General features: G+C 32.4%; 1 protein-coding gene across 1 annotated transcript in view; it reads right to left on the bottom strand.

Annotated features, from left to right (window-relative positions):
* Positions 1 to 1251: 1251 nt before the first annotated feature.
* The window catches only part of LOC25498625 (protein RETICULATA, chloroplastic), a 61352-nt gene continuing 42688 nt past the window's right edge, over positions 1252 to 19915 (bottom strand). Inside the window, exon 8 of the mRNA XM_024771248.2 lies at positions 1252 to 1660. Within this exon, the coding sequence (XP_024627016.1) occupies positions 1467 to 1660 (194 nt within the window). The 3' untranslated portion in view covers positions 1252 to 1466. The remainder of the gene's footprint in view (positions 1661 to 19915) is intronic.

The raw sequence follows: 19915 nt of genomic DNA, 5'->3' as shown, positions 1-19915 counted from the left end.
CCAAAAGAGCATATTTCCCTTAAGTTAGAGAGTCAAAATAACATATTTCCTTAAACATGGGGAGTCACTTTTGCCATTTTTTTAAAGAGCCAAAGTCGCTACTTTTGCAAGCTTAGGGGGTGAATAGTGTTTTTAAACCATGTATGTATCTTACTATATTTTTAAGAACCCGTGATAATAGTTTGGCTAAATTTCATTTTTGGTCCCTTAACTACTTAGGTAGTTTCACTTTGGTCCCTTAATTAAAATTTGATTTATTTTGGTCTCGTAACTTCTCTTTGTTACACATTTTGGTCATTCCCGTTAGTTTCAATTCAAAAACGTTAGGTTTTCTTCATCATTTTCTCCTCTTTTTCATCTTCATATCATCTTCATCAACCTTCAACAAGAAGAATCCCAGAAAAATTCCAGAAGAAAATGAAGAAAACCTAATGTTTTTGAATTAAAACTAATGGAAATGACCAAAATATGTAATGGAGAGAAGTTAAAGGACTCAAATAAATTGAATTTTAATTAAGGGACCAAAGCAATACTACCTAAATAGTTAAGGGATCAAAAATGCAATTTAGCCTAATAGTTTTTCATGGACATTGACTATTGGTAGTCTGTTTCTCACCATTTTCCCCACATTACACAAGATCTAACCTAAATAAAATTGGCAATCCATCTCCACTAATTTTTATAGGGTCAATTCTACAGTGTAATAACGCACAACTTAATTTTCATCATTTGATCAATAAATCTCACCATTAAATCAAATGATATATGATGAAATTTATTGATATAACGCTGAAAAATATATTTGTGTATGGTGCAATATCATTATTGACAAAGTCGTTTGATACTATATTGCATGAAATATATTTACCATATATTTTTTTACCTCAACTATCTCTATAGTCAACCCGATCACCTAAATCTAACAGAATAGCTGCTAAGTTAAAAGCTTTAACTAAGTAGCAAACAATAACCAGAATGGAGTTTAAACCATTTACGAAGGCTTAACACGTTAATTGACCACTAAATTTGTCATACTTTATCTTGTTAATGAGAGCGCTACATGTGTACAACAAATGATTCTTAATACTAAGGCAGTAGGTTACACCTCAAGTGATTAATGAATTCTTGAGTTTTAGAGAAAGATAGAGATAAATTGTTCGGGAGAATTCAAATTTAAATCCTAACTGGAACAATCATTGGTCAGATTTTACGTACCACTCGGCCGAACTTTGTCATGGTTAGACTTCATCATTAAGGTTAATTACCAAAATAGAGGGAACAAATGCTCATCCTCTAAATTTATTGCCTAAAACCTTTCTAAACCAATCCACGCACCCTTAATCTTTGGTCATTATAGGTCCATGAACCGCAGGTAGAAATTTATGCTTCAACCTCAAGAAAATTTATGGCTAGAAAATTACATCTACAAGACTACAACACATTACAAAACAAGATAATTGAAGAAACTATTGTACTCCACTCCACCTAGCCCAGTCAACAAACTGCATGCCACCATAAACATTGTTGGCAAAACGCACACTAACTGTGAAAGCGAGAGCAACTGGTGGAACCTGTTTTACCATTGGCGATGCTTCTACCAAACGTTCCAGTCCATTGATGACCTGGTATCGCGTGTTTGAAGATACCCCAAGGAACACACCTGCATGGATGTTCGGGAAACATGTCACATGCAGAACAAAATACATGTCACATGACAAATCTTGGTGATCCATATTGCACATAACTTGTTAGTGTTTCTGTTGTATAGTTAGATTTATATTCTTCAATATGATAACATATTTTCCTTGTTTTGTGCTACGAAGCACTGACACATAAGGGACACCGGACACAACATTAACACATATACACCGGTAATAATTTGAGAAAATAAAAATGAAAATATGTAATTGAAAGTGCTGGTGTTGGACGACACACGTTCAATCTGAAGTGCTAGCTAGTACCACATAGGTCGTCGGAGTGATTAGAGATGGAAAAAAGGAAGAGGTTAAACTGATGTTGCCAGAGAACAACATACCAAGTTGTATCTTTAGAATAGAAAACAATAAAAGTCATAAATCAACCAACCACTCTAATTGAACTACACAGTCATGATTAAATAGAATAGAAGGTTCTAAACAGAAATAACAAACTAGCTGTTCAAAGAATATACTACTAATCAATAAAATCAGTTCTGGACATTCAATAGAATATTTTATCGTATCTATCTATTTATATTTCGTGTGTGTGGGTCGCGTGGGATATTTATTAAGATTGTGATTGTGGGTACAAAATAATGAAGCATGAGACCTATTTATTAACCAATACATTTTTGTTTGGGTACATCAGTTACTTCCTTCGATTTTTACCTTTAGGAGAAAATTCATAAATTTATATTCAACTTTAAGGTTCATTTAATAAACGATATATTTAGTGTATATTATGCGTTGAGTCGATTATAGATGAGTGAAGTCCCATCAAGTGTTTTGTGGGAGGCTCTTACGTGATACACTTTCTTCTAGAGAAACACTCCATAGGCGCATTATCCTCATCGATCCTCACTCTCGTTCGTGTCTTTTTTGCTTCATCGAAACAGTATCTGCAGAGCAATTATTCTTTTACTGTCAGACTTCTCAACACTTTCTCAACTTCGGTGAACTGTTAAAGCGTAAGAACGTGAAAAAGGCGTGATACTTAACATGGTTGGCGACTACTTGAAGCATTTGGAGAGTAAAGAATTACATCTTATTTAGGGATAGAGTCGCAAACATTGAAAAATGGTTGGAGGATATCATAATGCAATCTTGGATATGTGATGACAGTCGTCATTACGTTATTTTTATGGCATTTAGAGAGTCAATTGCTTGTATACATGGTTAAATCATCTCAAGATTCATAAAAGAGAAGTTCTGCACAAATTGGAGAAGAATGCAAGAATTTAGCTACTGGAGAAATCGTGGCACGATGGATGTGTAACGTGCCACGATGATTGAATAAATTTACTGCCACGTATGAATTAATTGGATGAGCCACGTGAACAATTGTTTTGCTTTTGAGTGGTGTGAATAATAAAAATATTAGGAAAGCAAGTGGGCTTGTGTTGTTACTAACCCGAAAGAAACAAATGGGAGAATTAGGTATCGTTACCTATTGGCATATAAATATAAGCCAGCAACCAAAAAGGAGGACGGCACAGGATTCACGCTTGGCACATAAACATCAAGTTTTGGAAAAGAATTAGGAGTTCACGCATCCCGAGATGGGGAAAAGGAACATGGGCATGGAAAGGCATCAATAACACTAGCGATTGAGAAATAATTGATGGGTAAAGTCCGCAACGATGAAGCTCTATCAGTTTATTTTTTTTACTATGTTGTTTATTTCTTTAATTATGTCTAGCTAATTCCTTTGATTGAGCCATGATTAATTTATTGTAATATATGAATCAGTAGTTGAAACTTTCTTTATTATCAATATTATTCAATGCATGACTATTAACCCTAACTTCTTACAATCACATAAATTGATCTTAGGAACATAAATTGATCTTAGGAATTTAATGACTACTAACCCTAGCTTTTAATCCTGAAATAGTAATTCTGTTTAATTCAATATTACAACCTAGAGATAGGAAATTGAGGGTTATGACATATGAATTAAGGTTCTGACATCGCTTTCGCGGTTATTCAATCGGTTTAAGAGATTAAAAGGTTATAACTTAGGAAAGGGTTTTGAGTCAAGAGATTGATCAAAACTAATTAGTTAATTTGTCGTAAAGATTGAATAAGTGTTGAGAGTAAAGAGAGATAAGCTATTTCACATAAAGCAATAGAGGATTCACTGGCTTAATCATCTGTCTAAGTTGAGATTAACACAGTCCTCGTGAATACGAACTTATTTTATTACTTCGATAGAACTTATTTTATTACTTCGATAGTTTTAGTACACTTGCTAAAATATCTATCAATATGGTTACTCGATCAATGGAACATTGAACGACAAAATGATCCAAGGTTAGTTTTTTGTTATTTTTATTCCGTTTATTTTGAGTGTTAACTACAATATATTAATCCGCAATATTTGACATATAGTATCATTATATTAAATTCTACCGCGAATTTGCATCTAGTTATCATTAATTTAAAGTAATTTAACGCAATATCTGACATATAGGATACTGAGTTGCACACCTGTCGGTTTTATGCAATCCGAAAGAGTAGGGCAACTTGGAGGTCTTAATGATGAATGACCAGCACTTAGAGACATGAATCCCATACCCTGTCATATATTGAAGCTTATGTCTTTAAATTTTCATTCATAATAAGTAGGAACATTTAAAGTAGAGAGCATAATTCTTAATCGGGGTCTGAAACCGCAACTGCAACCGATATAAGAATTTTAGAGGTTTCTTCAAGGACATCACAACGGCGAATTGTGATCGCAATTTATTTTTTTTTTGGTCAGGTCAATTGTTTGTATTTTACCACAATATCAAGGTTATAAACAAAATTGTGACTGCAAAAACATTTTAGAACCACGGTTAAAAACAAATAAAAGCTGCTATTATTTATTAATTACTCTTAACCATGGTTCTAAAATGCTCTTTAGGTCGCAATTTCTTACAATGCCATATGGCAGGGGGGTAAAAGCCTATTAACCCTATTTTCAATATACAATTTCTTACAATGCATTCCTTAAACAACACCCTTAGAATGTGTTTGGATGAGGGAATGTTTTGAGGGAATTCAAATACTTTGGGGTGAATTCCATTGTTTGGATAATAATTTGAAGCATTTTCAAAATGATGAAAATTTATGAAGTATTTTGTTCAAGTTAAATTTAGAGAATTTCAAATGACACCTAAAAACTTAGAATTTCAAATTTCTTCATTGTTGTTATTTTTCATATTTTGCATTTTGGTCCTCAAATTTTCCAAAAATTTCAAATTGACCCCGATAAATTTCTAAAAAATTGTAAATTGGTCCCTCAATTTTTTCAAAGATTATATTTTGACCCCTCAATTTTTTGAAATTTACATTTTGACCCCTAATTTTAATTTTCAAATTTGGCCCAAAAAAATTAAAATTTATAAAAGTTGCCCAAAAATATGACAATGAATTTTTTTATTACTTCATCCCAACAAAAGAATTGAGAAATGAAAGTAATTTAATTGAATCATTTAAATTGCCTAGAATTCTAAATTCTTTAAAATTTCTCAATTACCTCATCCAAACACACTCTTGGGGTAATTGAAATTTTTTAAAGAATTTAGAATTCTAGGTAATTCAAATGATTCAATTCAATTGCTTTTATTCCTAAATATTATTGTTTGGATGGAGAAATAAAATAAAAATATATTGTCATAATTTTTGGGCAACTTTTATAAATTTTATTTTTTTTGGGCCAAATTTCAAAAATGAAATTATGGGTCAATTTGAAAATTTAAAAAATTTTGACGGGTCAAATTATAATTTTTTGAAAAAATTGATGGGTCAAATTGAAAATTTTGGGAAATTTGAGGACCAAAATGCAAAATTTGAAAAATTATAACAATGAAGAATTTTGAAATTCTTTAAATTTAACTTGAACAAAATACTTCATAAATTTCCATCATTTTGAAAATTCTTCAAATTATCATCCAAACAATGGAATTCACATCAAAGTATATTAATTCCCTCAAAACATTCCCTCATCCAAACACACTCTTTAATTAAAACATTCCCTCATCCAAACAATGGAATTCTTAACTATTCAGGTAGTATCGTTTTGGTCCCTTAATTAAAATTTAATTTGTTTTGGTCCTTTACCTTCTCTACGTTACATATTTTGGTACTTTCCATTAGTTTTACGTAAGGAATAGAAAAGCATGCAACAAAGTTCTCATCTCGTTACGCATCATAGCACCTAAAGACACACATGAGAGATAATCCACTCACGACAGCAATCTAACATCAACTTAAACTCGATCACTTGCAAGTTACTCATACGAAGAGCAGCATTTCCAAGCAGAAGGGGTGAGATTTCACAAAACAATAATATCAAACATATAATTCATTAATTATATTTAACAACATAAATAACTTCATCTATTAATAATAATAATCTTTTATGTAATGATTCTTAATAACTCAACCAACTTCTAATTATTATTAACTTCATATTCATCGCATTATATACATCATCACTTAGCACATAATAATCAAATCATAACCATCATCATATAACATCATAAATCATCACATCATAATAAACATCATCTTATAACATAAACGACACAACATAATCATCATCTCATAATAATATAAACAACACAACATAATCATCATCTCATAATCATATAAAGAACAACATATTCATCATCTTATAATAACATAAGAAACAACATATTCATCATCTTATAATAACGTAAGCAACAACATATTCACCATCTTATAATAAAATAAGTAACAACATATTCATCAATATTCCATGGTTTGTCTTTATCAACAACTTCAACGATTCATCAACGACAATGTCAACCTGACAACACAACTACGTGACAGTACACCACCTCTTATAATACGACAACGTAAGAATACACCACCTCTTAAGAATAACAACGTAAGGGTACATCACCTCTTATAAATGACAAGTAAGAGTACACCACCTCTTAAAGAATAACAACGTAAGAGTACATCACCTCTTATAAACCACAACGTAAGAGTACACCACCTCTTAAAGAATAACAACGTAAGAGTACACCACCTCTTACAAAACACCTGGACATAAACAGTCACCAATAACAACTTCAACTACGACTTCAACAACTTAGACAACATTAACAACTTAAGACTCCAATACTTTGGAAAGACAACTTACAACTTAGACCAACACCTGCAACTTGATCAATATGCAACAACAACAGAAACAGTACAAGCAATGCACAACATAACAATATTAATGAAGAGCATCAACAACTTAAACATCATACATTTTCCAAATAACGCATATAAATATTTCACATAACCAACAACAGCAACATAGGCAGCACGTAAACATCTCAAGATATAACAACATCAAATGATAATCAACATCAACTTAAACATCATATATACATATAACACTTCATCAATCATGGATAATATCGTATTCGCAACATATACATACATATACTAATTCATCAATCATAAACAACATCATACTCATAAACATATACATTCATATAACACTTCATCAATCATGAACAATATAGTATTCACAAACATATACATACATATACTAATTCATCAATCATATTCAATTATTCACTGTGACCTACGTGCAGTAATTTGACCATAACTCAAGTTCTATAAATCCTTTTGAAGTCAAACCAACGGCATTAGAAATCTAACATCCATACCTAAAACTTTCGTGTTTACACCTAAGACCAATTCTGTACCAATCAATACCGGTTTTCATTTCAAATTCGGACAAAGTTGTGCTGAAATTCATAAAAATTCACTGTGACCTACGTGCAGTAATTTAACCATAACTCAAGTTCTATAAATATTTTTGACGTCAGACCAACGGCATTAGAAAGCTAACATCCATATCTACAACTTTCGTGTTTACACCTAAGACCAATTCTGTAACGCCCTCTTTGAATTATTAGATTTATTTAATTATTTAATTGAGTCTAAAATTTATTAAGAAGAGTTTAAATATATTTATTTGATTATGTGATTTATTAAGTGGCTTATGTTGTTATTTAATAGATTAAGATTTGAAAATAGAAATAAGATTGAGTTGAGAGTTTGTTATGAGATTTTAGAGAGTTTTGGGGGAGAAAGAGAAATAAGATAAAATAGAAAAAAGGGTTATAAATAGGAGAAACCTAATTTAGAAAAAACATAACGTACGATCAATTTTGGAGAAAAGGGAGAAAAAGCCGAGAGGAGGGAGAAGACCTAGGAGTGCTGCGATTTTCATCTATAAGGTAAGGGTGGGACTAACATTCAATAATCTTAAGTCATTGATTCTGAAAATTGGATTTAACATGTTGTAGGTTTTCGTTTTTGAGAATTTGAGAATTAGGGTTAAAAGTGGTTAATTGATGATTTTCTAAAATAATGTTTTTGGTCAAGTTTTATATGGTTTTGAGTCTCTTTTGATGTATATAAATGTTTAGACAAACTTTGGGATCAAATTTGGGCATTGGGAAGTCAAAATTGGGATTTTTGGGTGAAAAATTGGTTTTTCCCGAGAGCTTCACGATGACAGCATCTTCTGTTTCATGTTCTTGCGTCTTTTTCACACGTTTCTGTTTTGAATTAGCCTTTGGTGTAAACATGAAAGTTGTCGCTAATTGTGTTAGCTTTCCAGTGGCATCGGTTTGACTTGAAAATGAATTTTGGTTTATGAGTTAAGGTCAAATTACTGCACGTAGGTCACAGTGAATTTTTATGAATTTCAGCACAACTTTGTCCGAATTTGAAATGAAAACTGGTATTGATTGGTACAGAATTGGTCTTAGGTGTAAACACAAAAGTTGTAGGTATAAATGTTAGCTTTCTAATGCCGTTGGTTTGACTTCAAAATGATTTATAGAATTTGAGTTATGGTCAAATTACTGAACGTAGGTCACAGTGAATAATTGAATATGATTGATGAATTAGTATATGTATGTATATATGTTTGTGAATACGATATTGTCCATGATTGATGAAGTGTTATATGTATATATGATGTTTTAAGATGTTGATTATTATTTGATGTTGTTATATTGTGATATAATTGTATATGCATTACTTGAATTATATGTGAATAATTGAGACGTTGTTGACTTGCATTTGATATTATTATGTCATGCTGTTTTTGTATACTGTTGTGTTGCTGTTGTTATTTAACTAAGCTGCATGAGTCGGTCTAAGTTGATTAAGATGATGAAGTTCCAAATTATTGGATTATATAAGAGGTTGTCGATTTAAGATGTTAAGAGGTCGAGTCCATGCATTAGCATTTCATTGTTGGGGGCTTGATGCCCTGGAGCCTTTGCTCAATTAAGTTGAGGGCTTGATGCCCTTGGAGCCTTTTTACGCTCAAATAAAGTTGAGGGCTTGATGCCCTGGAGCCTATTTACGCTCAAAGATTGGTACCACATGCATGATTAGAAGATTAAGTTGCATAGTCAAGAGGTTAAGTTGTCAAGTTGTCAAGTTATCAAGTTGTCGAGTTGTTAAGTTGTTAAATTATGAAATTGTTTAAAGCTGTGATTCTTTATATGAACTATTAAAGAAGTGAATTATGATATATTATTATCTATGATGAATATTATGATGATTACATGATGTTGTCTATGAGTTGTTAAATATGATTGATGATGCTTATGTTGTTAAATGTAATTGATGAATTATATGCTTAATATTATTGTTTGTGAAATCTCACCCCTTCTGTTTGCCCACCATGGGCAACTAACAGGTAACCAAGAATAGTTGATGTCGTGTGAGCTTTCCTTCTCGTGTGTCTTAGGTGCTCTGATACGTAACGGGATGGGAACTTTGTTATTGCTTTTCTATTCCTTACGTATTGTTTTTGAAGATTTATGACTATGTTTTTAGATTAGATTTTTATACGACATTTATGAAGAGGCCTTCGTGCCAAAGACTGTTTTAGTTATTGAAATAAATTCCGCTGCGAAGTATTAAAGATCTTGTATTTGAATTTTAAAGGATAAATAGTTATTTATTCAGTTTATGATTTTAAGAAAAGAATGTGACATTCCGTTTATGTTGAAAAACTCTGATTATTTATGCGAAATTTTTATGTTGGGAAAACGGGGTGTTACAAATTCTGGACCTATCAATACCAGACTTCATTTCAAATTCGGGGCAACCTATATTATTCAACTTCACTTTCATTCAAAATCATCACAATCATCACTCTTAACCCTAATTCTCAAATTCTCAAAAACTAAACCTACAACATGTTAAATACAATTTTCAGAATCATAGACTCAAGATTATTGAATGTTAGTCTCACCCTTACCTTAATTTAGATGAACGAAGCTCTACGATCTTTCCGGTTCTTCACTTGGCTACCTTGGCTCTTCTCCCTTTTTCTCCCCCAAAGGCTTGTTTTCACGTGAAAATGTTTTTCTGACCTATTTTTCTCCTATTTATTCCCTCAACCCTCTTTATCTTATTCCACTTATTCCACTAAACTCTCTAAATTCTCAAAACAACCCCCACAACTTAATCTTATTTAACCCCAAAACTTCAAATAAATATTAATTCTCACTTATTTCTATTAAATAATAAAAATAGTCATTTAATAAAATACACCACACCATAATATCAACATAAATCATTTAAAATCATATAAAAGACTTTAAATCGACTAAAAATAATTAAATAACAACTAGGGCGTTACATGACTCCCCCATGTTTAAGGAAATATGTTATTTTGACCCTCTAACTTAAGAGAAATATTCTCTTTTGATCCTTTATCATTTCAAAAAGTTGCGATTATGACCCCTGTTTTGGGACACGTGGCGGCTTCTCAACAACTTTGCAACGTTTAGGGGTCAAAATTGCATTTTTTTTTTTGTTAAGGAGCCAAAATCACAACTTTTTAAAAATTAAGGTGTAAAAAATACACTTTAAGCATACATACATACATACATTGTATGCTCCCAAATTATATCACTCGTGACTTGTGAGCTACTCAACAACAGAGAAGCTAAAAATACTCTTTGCTAGTTGCTACACAACTTAGAAAAGAAAACTACTCGGATCCTTCGTTATACTCAAATGATTCCTAAACTTCTTCTACGTTGTAATAAAGGAGTGCCATCTAACAAGAAGAGTTGCTTAAAAAAAAAAATCTAACAAGAATAGAGAAAAGACGAGTACAACCATTTTCAACAAACCAGAGTTTCAATAAATAAGAGTGTCTTTTTAAATGAAAAATAAGGATGTATATGCCATTTAAGCATACCTCAATATATTCTAATTATTTCAACAATATTAAAATATAAAAAAATCAGAGTCCGAATTGGTTTAGTTCAAAACTCGAGTCAAGTTTGATACAAATTTTTTTATAGCTCAAGTTTGACTTGTTTCAAGTTTACAACAATTTGATCGACTTATTAGATTTTGCTCATTTGCTCGAATTACAGAAATTGAAAGTGTTAAATTTTTTATATCTTTGATCTTTTATTCTTTTAAAAGGCAAAAACTGAAATAAAAAATGTTATCACAAGGATAATAGTTTAAGGTTTAAAGGATAGAAACAAATAGAATTTCATACATGCATAGACATATAAATATAGAAAACTAGCTACCAGCAACTCAAGAATATAATACAAAAACACAAACTAGTACGTGTAACAAATACAAAAGTCCACAACTAGAATCAAATACATGCTAAAACTGAGTTGAGTGTCAAAATGATTTATGTTTGGATACACTTCTCTAAAGTGAGTAAACAACAAATTTGAGGGTCAAAATCAATTCTAAAATCAAAAGTCCCAACTTCTAACTCTAACTAGAATCAATTATGGAGGCAAAATCAATTATACTTGAAAACAACTAAACCTATTTTTTTTTAGCAAAGGAAAGTTAATGCATTTCATTCATAATCAAAGAATACAAAGTAAGCGGTACATTATAGAAAATATTGGGGCTAGATTGGGAATAGGATGCTCTAGCTATGTTGTGAGCGACCCTATTTGCTTGCCTCCGAACATACGACACTACAAAGTCGGAATTGCTAAACAATAAATCTCTACACTATGATACAATGCTGCCAAACTCGTTAAGGTAAACAAAAGAAGGGTTGATGGCATCAGCGAGAATCTTATTGTCCGTTTCAAACATGACATCATGGTAGCCAGCTGCAATTGCCGTGTGTAATGCGTCAAGCATAGAAACAGCTTCAGCTTCTAGGACAGAACCAAATGATTGCAGAAGAGCTGATTTCCCCATTAACAATTGGCCCCTAAAGTTTCGAAAGCACATTCCAAAACCTGTTACAGTGTTATGGCTGTAAGTTGCGGCATCGATGTTACACTTTAGAACACCTTCTAGAGGTTTCTTCCAAGAGATTATGTGGTCCTGATTTTGAGGTTGAGGTCTAGCTCGTTGCATACATCTCCATTCGTGAAGTGTATCCTTCGCTCTAGAAACAGTCGAAGCAGTAGTAGTGTCTAAAGAATCCCACAACTTTATGTTACGACTCTTCCACAAACTCCAAAGTAACATTGCGGTTGCGTGTTGTTGATATGAGGGTAACCTGTCAAGAAAAGCAGCTCGCGAATATGGTTTCCCAAATTAATACGATCCCAACAGTCCATAGCTTTAGTGCACACAAAGAATAGATGCATATGTGATTCTGCCAATGATTCACACATCACACACGTATCATCGCATGGTATACCCCTGGTGGTGAGATTAACACGGGTAGGAAGGCATTGATGAGCAAGACGCCAAAGAAAGGAACAAACATGTGGTGGAATTTTCATGTTCCAGAGAGTCATCCATGGGGGATTAGATGGTGCATGAGTGGAAGAATGTAGAAGATCAGCGCAAATGCGATAAGCGTACTTTAAGGTGTATTTTCCATCTGTTGATACCTTCCATAATCTAGTGTCCTCCATCGGTCTGGTGTAAAGGGGAATGGATGTCACAGCTGCAACCACTTGGGGGTCAAAAATTGAATGCACCAGGTTATAATTCCATGACAGCAGATCCGAATTCATGAGCTGATTGACTGTGAGCTCTTCAAGGTTAGGAGGCGGCGGTGTTGAAGGTTTGTGCGAGGGGAGATTGCGAATCCAAGGCATTGACCACACATTTATTTTTGAACCATTACCAATCTTCCATCTATAGCCCAAAGACTCCTCCATGTGTAGCTTGGATTATGACCAAGAGGTGCTTCCAAGAAATCCCGTCAAGGGAAATATTTGGAATAAATAGAGTTATGTAAAAGTGAAATTAAGCAAGATGAACCAACTTGAATGGTAGGATTCAAAATTTCAACGGGTTAATAATTATTTTGGTCTCTAGATGTGTAGCCATAATAGTCCTTCAATGTATCGAAATTTTAAAATAGTTATTGATTGTGCACTTTGTTAATCAAAATAGTTTTTATGTTAAAATAGTCTCTCAATGGTGACATTAACTCTTTTCATAAAGGACATGGTATGACAGTAACTAAGTACTTATAGTGGCTGATAGGACAATATGTAAGTATATCGATGGATTAATATGAAAATATTAATGAAATATTTTAATGTTATAAATTATTTAGACTAACATAATGCATAATCATAAACTATTTTAAAATTTCAATAAAGAATTATTATAATTACTCGGTACACATTCGTGAATCGATAACCCCAAATTTCAACTCACACCCTAAAAAATGGGTTAGCCGGATTGAACCATCTCAATTATGCGAAAATTGTTCTTCTCCAAACAAGAAACGCTCACTCCCATAAAAACTTACCAAAATACCCTCCACGTGAGTTAACTCACATTTGGTAAGTTGGAGTATAACCTACATGAGTTAACTCATGTTGGGGTTATAATCTACATGAGCTAACTCACATGGAATGTATCATTATAGCGAACGTAGCTTAAGTCACAATGAGTTTAACACCTGCGTGACTTAAGTCACGTGGATAGGCATGTAAACAAAACCCATACCCGCGGGTACCCTCTCGAACCAAACCCAATTTGACGGGTTTTCCCCGCTTTGACTGGGTTTGAGTTTTCCCTGATTTGAAAACACGGGTTTGGGATGGGTAATGGGGATATATGTACCCACTTCGAACCCATACCCAAACCCGTCCCGAATGTAAAAAAATCAATTTACCACCCCTTTGGTATAAATAGAAACCCAAACTCTAAATCATTTCACTCACATAGTCAGAGTCTCAGTGTTCCAGATGACACTCATTTATTACGGTTCTCTCTATTTTCATTTCATATCACACATTATCGGCCTCTCTTTTCTTAATCACCAGAGTCATTGATCGTCATCATCTATTTGCTGGATAATGCATTACAACATATCTCTCGACGGTGCTAAATACTTCTATTTTTATAAAAAAAATATCCACTGCGGGGATGAGGATGAGGCGGGGATACCCGAACCCGTCGGAGACGGGGATGAGATTCGATTTCTCATCCCCGCTGGATATGGGTAGGGTAACGAGTAAGAATATGGAAGTAGGGTATGAGGACGGAGAAGGTAAAACTCATCTCCACCTTATCCCATTGCCATGCCTACACGTGGCGGGTATTTTTGTTAGTTTGTTTGAGAGTGAGCATTTTTTGTTGGGAGAAGAGCAATTTTCCAACTATGCCGGCCTATTCTTTAGGAGTTACCTATTAGCTTTTGCCAAACAGAAGATCTTCACAAAGTTTGTTCTTCATATTTATTTTTGGGTACAATTTGTTCTTCATATTTTGTCCATATTGAGCACAATTTTAACATTTTCTTCACATTTTTTAAGCATAATATGGGCATACATGAGTGCGACATAATATATGGACATATTTTAAATATAAAATGGTCATAACCTTGATACAAATATGAATATAAACTTGCCATTTGAGATAAAAAATAAAAAAAAAACAATTTTGTTTAGAAGGATGAAAACATCTTTTTTAGAGATGAAATTCAAAACTCACTATATCTTTAAGGGGAAAAAAAATACATATTTATCTCTTATATCTACCTTACAATCTAAGTACTCTGCACCGAAGCTCATTTATTAACGAGGTTCCATAACATCTTCACGTGGAATAAATATCATATTTTGACAGCTTGTGTGACAAATATTGTAATAAACAAATTCACCTTTTTGAAACGGTTTCAAGTCATTACTTCTATTTGATTGTAAGCCAAAAGATAATTATTATAATTATTTCCATCCTCCTTTTTTATTTTTGGGTGGGCTATGTTTCTTTAAGAAAAAGTAATGGCTATGTCACTAATCTGTTTTCTAGTCACAGTTAGGGCATGGACCACGTAGCATATGCACGTTCCCGCACTTACATAGAAGAAGCAAGCATTGTAAAACTAAAACTTCCTCACTGCACGTTGTTGATTGATATAGTTGATTTGTTGTTTATAACTTATTTTTATACACTTGTGAAAAAATAGCAAAGGGCTTACGCCAAATTCCTTACTATATAACTTTTAACATAAGGGATAAAAGAAAATTACTCCTTTATTTATTTTGCACTATATAGTTGCAAAGATTTTTGGAGGCAGGTAAACAACATGGTCTTCTACACGCCACTTCATCCTTGCTCTTCTGTTTGGCAAAGATTTTGCACTATATCCGCCACTTGAATTGCTCTTCTACACGCCACTTCAATTGCTCTTCTGTTTGGCAAAAGCTAATAGATAGCTCCTAAAGAATAGGCCGGCATAGTTGGAATAAATTGGCAATTCTTTTTTTCATGAAAACACGTTTGCTATCCAATAACAACAATTTGTTACAATTTGTAGTAAAAAAGAAAGAATTTGTTACAATTTTTTCCTCTATAAATCCAAACACTTCGATTCTTTCTTGTTCTTGAACTATAATAAAGATTAAAACGATTAAAATCTTCATAGGTCAACAAGTGTGAGGTGGGTTAGAAAAATTTAGATGGAAGAGATGAAGAATGAGAACGAGTCTAATGAAAGGCAAGATCCTTTAGCAAACTTTTCTCATTCCTCTTCAACCAAAAATAAAAAAGGAGGATGGAAATCTGTCAAATACATTCTTGGTAATAAATAAATCCTTCAATATTCTTTGCTTGATATATGATTATTACAATATTTTCAATAGAATTTATGAATCTAAATTATGTGTTTGTTTGAATATAGGAAATGAGACATTCGAGAAATTAGCTTCAATGAGTTTGATTGCCAATTTAGTTGTATACATGCATACACAATACAACATGGATACAACATTTTCAGTTGAGGTTTTCAACATTTGGTCTGGTTTAGTAAATTTTATTCCATTAGTAGCTGCTTATATTGCAGATGCTTATGTTGGAAAGTTTCATATGCTTATATTTGGCGGCATAGCTTCACTTCTGGTAAATACAAACAAATTATCATAATACTTTGATTTATTTTTCCATTTTTGCCATTTCATGATGTATTGTTAAAAATGAAATTTTCTGAAAATCCAATCAATGAACATTCAAAGTTTTAATAAATTCTATTCTACTATATATAAATTTTGGGTCATGCTCACAAATGCCTTAAGGCTTTGTTTGGGAGTTTGGAGGGGAGGGGAAGGGAAGACTTTGAAGCGTTGGAAATATAGGGGAAAATGGTAAAATCTTTCACATTTTTTAAAAGAATAGTTTTTTAGAGAATGATAAATTAATTCTTATGATTAATATATATTTAATTTTAAGAATATTATAACTACATAAATTAAATGTGAAGAATCCATGTAAACCCTTCAAAACCCCCAAAACCCCTCCAATACAATTTGTGAGTTCCCCCAAATGAGGAGGGTTTTGTATTATAAAGAAAAATGAACCCCCCAAAGCCTTCCAGTCTAAATGTCATCCTATTTCTTTCATTTGTTCCTTCCTATTATCCAAACCCTTCCCATCCCTTCCCCTCCAAACTAGCAAACAAAGCCTAAGAGTATTGTTTAAGGAAACCATCGTAAGAAATTGTATATTGAAAATATAAGTCAAACATGTGTAAGAGTAAAATTATTCAACCCAAGATATCATAAAAGCAAATTATGATTGCATTTGTTTGTATTTTGCCGCAATATCAAGGTTTTTAAAAAAATTGCGACCCCAAGAGCATTTTAGAACCATGGTTAAGAGTAATTAATAAATAATAGCAGCTTTTATTTGTTCTTAACCATGGTTCTAAAATGTTTTTGCAGTCACAATTTTGTTTATAACCTTGATATTGTGGTAAAATACAAACAATTGACCTGACCAACAAAAAAAAAAAAACAATTGCGATCACAATTTGCCGTTGTGATGTCCTTGAAGAAACCTCTAAAATTCTTATATCGGTTGCAGTTGCGGTTTCAGACCTCGATTAAGAATTATGCTCTCTACTTTAAATGTCCCTACTTATTATGAATGAAAATTTAAAGACATCATAAGCTTCAATATATGACAGGGTATGGGATTCATGTCTCTAGGTGCTGGTCATTCATCATTAAGACCTCCAAGTTGCCCTACTCTTTCGGATTGCATAAAACCGACAGGTGTGCAACTCAGTATCCTATACTTGGGACTTGGATTTTTCGCAATAGGTTCAGGATGCCTAAGACCATGCAATATTGCCTTTGGAGCCGATCAATTCGATACAAAAACCGCAAAAGGAAAAGCTCAGTTAGAGATCTTTTGCAATTGGTGGTATTTTTTATTCACAGTAGCACTTTTGATAGCTCTGACCGGCGTTGTCTACATTCAAACCAATGTAAGCTGGTTTATTGGTTTCATCATTCCAACGGGGTGTTTCACCGTCTCATTAACCATCTTCTTGTTGGGACAATGCACTTATATCAAGTTGAAGCCGAAAGGAAGCGTCTTAAGCGACTTGGTGAAAGTAATTGTTGCTTCAATTAGAAAACATCACATTGATATCAAGAAAGATTCTGAACTCTCATTTTATGATCCACAATTATCTTCTAATGAGTCAGAAGATTCAAGAAATGTGAAACTTGCTCATACAAATAGGTTCAGATATCTCGATAAAGCCGCGGTGATTACAAACCAAAATGAAATTGACAGCAATGGAAATTCAATTGATAATTGGAGATTATGCAGTTTACAACAAGTGGAAGAATTGAAAGCAATATTATCCACTTTACCAATTTGGTTAGCAGGAATTGGATGTTTTATTTCAATGGGACAAGCAAATTCATATGGAATTTTACAAGGATTACAAATAGACAGATCAATTGGAACAAAATTCATTATTCCACCAGCTTGGATGGGATTAGTACCAATGATTTTTCTTTCATCATGGATTGTGCTTTATGAAAAAATCTACATCCCTTTCACTAAAACAGCTACCTCTAATGGTAAAAGATTGTCAATTGGTCAAAGAATAACAATAGGAATTATTTTTTCCATTGTTGGCATGGTTGTATCAGGACTGATTGAAGTGCGCCGCCGCGACAACGCATTGAAACACGGAACATTTCAATCACCTACAAGAATTTGGTGGCTTATTCCACAATTTGGTTTATCTGGTTTGGTTGAAGCATTTGCCGCAATTCCTATGATGGAGTTATTGACATCATATTGGCCTGACAGTATGAAGACATTAGGCGGTGCTGTGTTTTTTCTAAGCTTAAGCATTGCAAGTTGGTTGAGCAATCTTCTTATAAAGATTATTGTGGCTTTAACAAAAGGAAATGGTGGACCACAATGGTTAGGAGGTAATGATTTGAATAAGAATAGGCTTGAGCATTATTACTACACTATCGCTGCATTCGGAGTCTTGAATCTGTTGTATTTCGTGTTCTTTGCTCGTCGGTTTTTGAGTAGTGATGTGCTACAAAGACAGACTCGGAGTGAAGCAAGGGATTCAGAACTTTCTACTTTATCAGAGCTATGAAAGTTTTGTGCAGTTATTTTTTTCTTTTAATTATCATTTATTTATACTACTAAATTTATAATTTTCGTCATTTTTTTCCTATCAAATATCTTTTTTTTTTTGCATAAATGTTTAATTATTATTTTTTATATTTTCCACATTTTGTATAAATTATAAATTTCAAAATCTATCAAATGAAAGTTAGAATTTGTGTAAATTATAAATTTATAATTCTAAAGCATAATAATTTGGTGTATAACATTTTGTGTTGAAATATGTTTCATGGAAAGAAGTAAAAATAATTTGCATAAGTTATTGGTTACGGAAAAAATGTGAGGGAGAGTAATTTGGATACACCTTGCATTTGAGTTCATGAAAATTGAGAATAAGTAAGATTTATTTTATTTTATTTGGAAAAGATGACATTTGAAACCAACTTGATTAAATAGGGTAAACATTTGTCAATTTTATTTATAATTTGGGACAAAAAAAGTGAACTTTTCGTTAAAATTTAGGATGGTGGGAGTATTAAGTTATGAAAGAATATAAAATATTTAGTAATATATATTATATTTGCAAGAATTAAACTCTCTGACATACTTGGTTTAGAGGTAAAAGCTTCTTAAAAGACTTTTAGGATTTGTGTTCTATCTTCAAGCACTTCATTTTTACTTTAGAAGGAATTCAATTATTACAATTACAATCATTAATAAGAAAATAAAAGAAAACAAATGTAATAGGAAAAGCCAGATGGAGAGTTGGCCTTTAAAAAAAAATAGAGTTATATAAAAAGGAAGTCAATTATCTCTAGTTGAGGCAAATATTGTTGTGCTAACATAAAAGTGAGACTCGTGTCATTCATAGGGTGAGAGAAACTTGGGTTTTTGGTGCAAATTGTTTGGCTCAATTGCAATGTTAAAATATGAGGAGGTTCAAGCACTAATAAAACAGTGCAATCATATGCAAATTTTAAAAGCCTAAGTCCACCTCTCCCCTTGAATTTCAATGGCCTTTGTATATGCAACTTTAAAGACAAACCAACCATGTTTTATAGTAAAAATATTTCAAAAAAAAAAGTTATATAGTAAGAAATTTATTATTTTAATAAAAACCCTAACAAATATTTAATAAAAAAAGGTTAGTTTAAAGGAAAAAAAACAAGTTATATGCAACTTTAAAGACAAACCAACCATGTTTTATAGTAAGAATATTTCAAAAAAAAAAAGTTATATAGTAAGAAATTTATTATTTTAATAAAAACCCTAACAAATATTTAATAAAAAAAGGTTAGATTAAGGGAAAAAAACAAAGCATGTAAAAAACCCTTAAAAATATTTACTAAATAATTATAGTTTAAGGGGGGAAA

The sequence above is a fragment of the Medicago truncatula genome, chromosome 7 (genome assembly GCF_003473485.1).
Source record: "Medicago truncatula cultivar Jemalong A17 chromosome 7, MtrunA17r5.0-ANR, whole genome shotgun sequence".
Classification (NCBI taxonomy): domain Eukaryota; kingdom Viridiplantae; phylum Streptophyta; class Magnoliopsida; order Fabales; family Fabaceae; genus Medicago; species Medicago truncatula.
The sequence above is the reverse complement of the archived record's forward strand: the minus strand, read 5'-3'. Positions and strand labels throughout refer to the sequence as shown.